Source organism: Buceros rhinoceros, unplaced genomic scaffold (assembly GCF_000710305.1).
Source record: "Buceros rhinoceros silvestris isolate BGI_N320 unplaced genomic scaffold, ASM71030v1 scaffold42340, whole genome shotgun sequence".
Classification (NCBI taxonomy): Eukaryota; Metazoa; Chordata; class Aves; order Bucerotiformes; family Bucerotidae; genus Buceros; species Buceros rhinoceros.
The window spans coordinates 837-6,468 of record NW_010390903.1 but is presented as its reverse complement, the minus strand read 5'-3'; the positions used below and the strand labels follow the sequence as shown (position 1 = coordinate 6,468).

General features: G+C 37.7%; 1 protein-coding gene across 1 annotated transcript; it reads right to left on the bottom strand.

The window, feature by feature from the left end:
* Positions 1 to 397: 397 nt before the first annotated feature.
* Positions 398 to 5,330, bottom strand: LOC104496413 (transcriptional repressor NF-X1-like; the record flags this gene model as incomplete). The annotated part of the gene is made up of 3 exons (XM_010139524.1): positions 398 to 558; positions 2,332 to 2,493; positions 4,281 to 5,330. Coding segments are annotated over 3 exons (1,373 nt in total), but the record flags the coding sequence as incomplete, so codon positions are not given.
* Positions 5,331 to 5,632: the final 302 nt, after the last annotated feature.

Sequence of the window (5,632 nt, the reverse complement as noted above, 5' to 3'; positions counted from 1 at the left end):
TACAAAAGGCTTTGTAACAGTAACCCAGGATAGTTCTTTTGCTTCTTCCCACCTACTATGTAGAGTCCCAGGCATGTTTTTTCTCACTAACATGGTAAGCCAGAATAGCTCACTTCCTCTCTTCATCTGTACCCACCTTTGCATGGGTGCCAACCTGATGGTCAGCTGTGGATCTCCGAATTCGGACAACAGCACCGGCATTATGTCAGTGAGTTTGAAAATTAGTAAAACAGTATGTAAGTTAACCAGTACAAGTTTTATTATCCATCCCTGCTGTGTATTCCTTTGAGATTTGCTCCCAAGAAGGGTTCTGATGCATCGGGTCCCCACTTGATTAGCTTTGGTGTCCTGGCACTCCCACCATAGGAATGCTATGCTTTCATTAAAGCCAAAGGTTTCAATTGCGAGTGTTGTGCCTTGTCCCTGAGAGATCAGCATCTGCTTTTCCCTTATCACAGACTCTCAGTACTGAACTGGAAGATGGAACTACAGGAGAAGATAGACCATTAAGGATGTTATCCACTTCATCCAAGTGTTCAGAATCTCCCTGACACAATGCTGTGATGACAAAAAATTGTGAGAAATTATGTACACATACATATTTTCAGCTTCCTACTATGTGTCATATAACTAAGAGCTGCTGCTTCAAAAACGTGAAAGAATGAATGCTCAAAACTTATCTTATGAACAAAATATTCTCACTAGGCTAGAAGTGAAATGTAGCAGTGAAAAGTTTGGGTTCCGAGAATAGACAAGATTTCCTGGAATTCATTATAACATTTGCAGAATTGAGAAGATTTAAAATAAATCATGTTAAAAAAACCCACAAGGATTACGGTGTCCTATTTCTCTTCTGGTAGACAATAATTACTGCCAGGGTTCTAGCGAATTCCTCAAAGTTATACAAAGCCATTAAAGTAGAATCTACTCTGAAACAACCTATCAGAAAACAAATACAATCTGAGGTCAAGTTCTAGTCAAGACAGGGTAGCAGGGCCCTGCAGGTCAAGAAGAATGCATCAGTGTCCTTACAGGAGCTATGAAATCAAGTTTGTCTGAGGCCACCACCTAATAATTAATTAATTATTAGTTCAACTTCTCTCATACACAGGATTTAGTAACATACTTAGTCCACAAATTCTTACAAGGGGAAGAAAAATGGCCGAAAAAATGGCTGTTTGAAAAGCTGTCAGGATTCGAGCATCTAAGGTCACTGTCTTGACAGATAAGCAAAACCTCCCTTACACAGGAAGATACTCTTTTGATTTTGAATAAACTGTTTTAGGGAGATACATCAGCTCCAAAGAAGGTGACAGAAAAACAGTCAGGAGTTTGTCTTGGGATCTCTTACGCAAAAATTTGTTCCCTTCTCAAACATTCTAATGACTTTATGTTTCAAGTCTTATGCTGGTATTTCTAATTTCCTCTCTACTGTCAGCATGAAGCATGACCAACCCTATCCAGAAGTGTGTCTATGCATACAGAAATCCAAGAACTTTGCAACCAATCCTTTCTGCAAGAGATTTACAGTCTATAAGAACTTCTCTCAAACATTTGGTAGTAGGTAACAGACTGTATTTCCTCAGTTTGCTCAGAGACAGAAAGACACATGAAGAATGGTAAATGCTAAAGAAGCAGGACACAAAAAAAATAAAACCTACTTCAAGATTAACATTACAGTCTTCAGAGTGTGTCTACCTCACACAAGTGAACACAGCAGGGAAGCTGCAATTCAGCCTTAATGTAAACTAAAGCACTCAAAAGGCAAAATGTAGTGTTATAAGAGTTTCCAAAAGTGGTATAACGCAAAGAGTTTAAGCTCAAGACAAAGGCAGAAGCTTTCTGTCTTCTCTGAATTTCATTTCACTGCATCACGGAGAATATCTAAGAATATTTAAGATATATTCAGGAGAGTATGTAAGAACAGAGCTGACAAGTGGTTAAGTAAAAGCATACAACTACTGCTTGGTGTGCTTATTCTGTTTGCTCAGCCAAGCACTGAAGAGAGAAGATAGGATATTTCTTGTTGTATAAAAACACAGCCACAAAGCTTTGCATCTTGATGCACTGATTTCACTGAGTGATCTTACGTATCTAAACCTGAAAACTAGTTTTAGCTAGATACTAGGAAGAATCAAAACAGTTAGGACTATTATACAAAGGATCCAAAGAACTCTAAAAAGCCCCAATTTTTTTATTTAAAATTTGCTTTGTTTACAGCTTACTGGTTACCTTAGACAAAATTTGTAAGTAGTTTTCCTACATAAGAAACACATGCATTTTTCTCTTAAAAATATTAGAGAGAGAATGTGTGCGAGAGAGAATACCAACCTTCAGCTTGTGAAGCTGGTGATCGTGCCCACTTCTTAATGCAATTCAGGTGGAATACATGGTAACAATTCTGACAGCTCCACACTGGGGCTACTATTCGGACCACTTCACAGCATACCATGCACTCGTACTTCTCTGTGGTCAGCTGTTCAATCAATGACCCTGCATATAAAACACATTACTTGTGCATGAAACATCAGCTAGCTGAGAAACAAAATACAAATGAAATTTCAAGTTATAATGGAACTTACTTTTCCTGTGTGGCTATAAGCAAGGTATTAATTTATTCTTGGAAGGTTCCAGTTTGGTATGTGGTATGCATTTCTCCAGTTCCAGAGCAGGAAGAGGTAGTATGAGATTCCCATATAAGTGACAACAGTAATTCCTATTGATTAATAGCAATTATTCTGATCTTAAGAATTAATTACTAGTTTTAAGCTTGGCAGAAGTCTGAGATTTTACTCATCACTTTATATGGGAATCTATCTTCCCATAAAGTTTAAACCAAACATCTTAAAGCTTTAAAGTACGTAAATTTCAGGCAAGATTAAATTTAATTCCCATCCTCAAGTATTCCTGGAAGACCACACACCAAATATTAACAGTGAAGTACCTGGATTATGAAATAAACCCTCAAACTGACTGCTTTAGGAGTGGAATTACTAGGAAACACTGAAAACAGTGGCAGATACTGTCTCCAGAATTGCTCCCAGCTAAAGCATGCAAAGACAGACTGCCATTTTGGAGGGGGAAATTCTTAAGTTCCCTGTAAAAGATTACTACTTATTGCACATGATGTTTTTAATTTAATAATAATGCCAGAAGAAAGACTGAGGTATCTTTAATTTTGTGATTCAGGTAGAAGCCAGGAGCATGAAAATTAATGTATTTAAGTTAGAAAGGATCAAGGAGAATCTTTGATCCTTCATCTTCTCCTAATGGAATAGTTTCTTACTGGAGCTATCTTATGCTTCCCAGTTATGCCACTACCAGAGCTGAGAAGCAAAATCTTAAAAAGATTCCAAAGATAACAGGAACTAGTGTACCCATCTCTATCATTCTGGGCAGCAGGAGACCAGGTTGAGATGCTTTGTAAAAACCAACTAAATGTAATTCTTTGTGTTTTTTCAACTAGAAAAGGACAAAAAAAAGAAAAAGGAAAATCTCTCCTCTTGTTACCTCTGAAAGAAGACAGAACTTCTGCTGAATAACATACAACTATTTTCCTAGTGCACACTTAAGCTTACCAAAAACAGTAAGAAAAAGCTACCTAGGTTGTCTAGAAACAGAAACCAGCACAATGGCACTGAAGAGATTCAGATGATTTCCATTTAATGTTTTACATCCCTAATGGTATGAGTTGACACAGAATTCACTCAGTCAAAACTCATGGGTCTGCTTTACACTGTAAACGGCACATGCTTCTATTCTCAATTTCCAAAAACAGTATCCCAAGACTTCCTCTTTTTTTAATTACCTTTTGATACTACTATTGCAAAAGAAAAAAAAAAAAAAAGAGAAAAATCCAGTTATGAGCAGAATGCAGTTCCTCTATCTGGCATTCTCCTACTTCTACATAAACCATGAGAAAACTTAATCTGAGAAAATCAGCTTTAGGATTGTCCCTCTCAAGTCCCACTGTTCAGAATGCTCAGAATTTTACTGCTCACTCCCGCAAAATACATGTTTTAACACGGTGCCTGACCCAGCCATCATTTGCAGTTTTGTAGAAAAAAAAAAAAATTAAACAAATTCCGTTCTTCCCTGGTAAACTTACAGAACACCTCCTACTCAGAAACCTCACATTTACATTTAATTCTACTCTTTGAAACTGATATTGACCTAATATAAAATAATAAGCTTCTTCATCTAGTCAAACATGAAAGCATTTTAAATTATTCAAGATCACATCTTTAATACAGGAGTACAAGACCATCTAGAAACCTCACCTGTATGAGTTTCTTTGTTTTTTGGTACATCACTTTGCTTTTTCCAGTACTGGGTCCAGCTGAAATGAAGTGCAGGTGCCTGATCCCCCTTTAGCAGGAATTTTCTTCCATTACATCTGACAGAATCAGACAATTGATACCTGATTTCGCTGGTCAATTTTTCATCATTTTTGTGGACAGAAAGCTCTTTCTTCCTCTCATTTTTATCTTTTGGAGTACATGCAAGAGAAGACTTCTTACCTACTTTTGTATTTTTACTACGGTGAGAATCATGTCTTTTCTGACACTCTTTTTCTACCGGGGGTTTATTCCACAAAGGCTTTCGAGGATATCTTTTGTTTATGTAATTATAGCTTTTCTGCTCGTCCCCACTACCAACAGATGTTTCATAGAATGCCTTTCCAACAGATGATTCTGAAGAGTCAGACTGAGTCAAATCCAAAGACAGAACGTTTTCAAACAGCTCTACTTTCTGTTTGGAGCTCGCTCTCTTTTCCCGGTCATGTACTTGCTTTCCCTTCTCCTTGAAACCTCTTCCAGATGCATGCATCAGATGTGTTTTCTTTGGCTTTGCTCCTCTGCTATCTGCATTCGGTACCTCCCTGTCACTCTCTGAGGACAGAACGTCATTGTATCCTCTAGGAGGTGCTCTTCTCCCAGGTACCATTGCTGCATCTGAAACTCCTGGACCTTCGTCAGCACCAGCACTACTTTGTCTTATCTTACTTCTAGTACATGTGCTATCGTTTCTTGATCTGTGCCATCTCTGGTTTTGCAAGTTACGATTCCTCGAACTTTTACTGGTACCAAAACATTGGTGGAAGTCTTCAGAATTCTCATTCTGACTTCCTAAATTACAAAAGCCAGGATGCTTTGTGGAAGAGCTTTCATAATCTGTACCTCTTTCAGAAGACAGACTAGGAAATGGTAAATTACTTCTATTCAGATTACTGTTAGAGTCTTTTCTATCTTTATTTACCCAGTTTACATCTGTAGGTTGACGTTCTCGGGGAATGGAATCAGCAGCATCAGGAGTGAAATTCAATATATCTAAAAAGTGGGAAAACAAAAACAAACATGTAAGACTATTAAATAGTAAACACTTCTTTTCAGCAAAATGCAAAGGCTCAGAAGTTCAATCAATCCCACACTTGATAGAACAACTGCAAACAGGTTGAATCATACAGTGCTTTGTGGAAGTTACCTTCTTCTGTCATCTTTAGAGAAAGACTGTGATCATCTGGAGAGAAGAAAAACATCTGAGGCAGCACGGTGCATACACATGCAAGTGCGATAATCAGTGCTTAACATGTGCTTAGTTTTTCCTAGCATGTTTACATGCACACATGAAC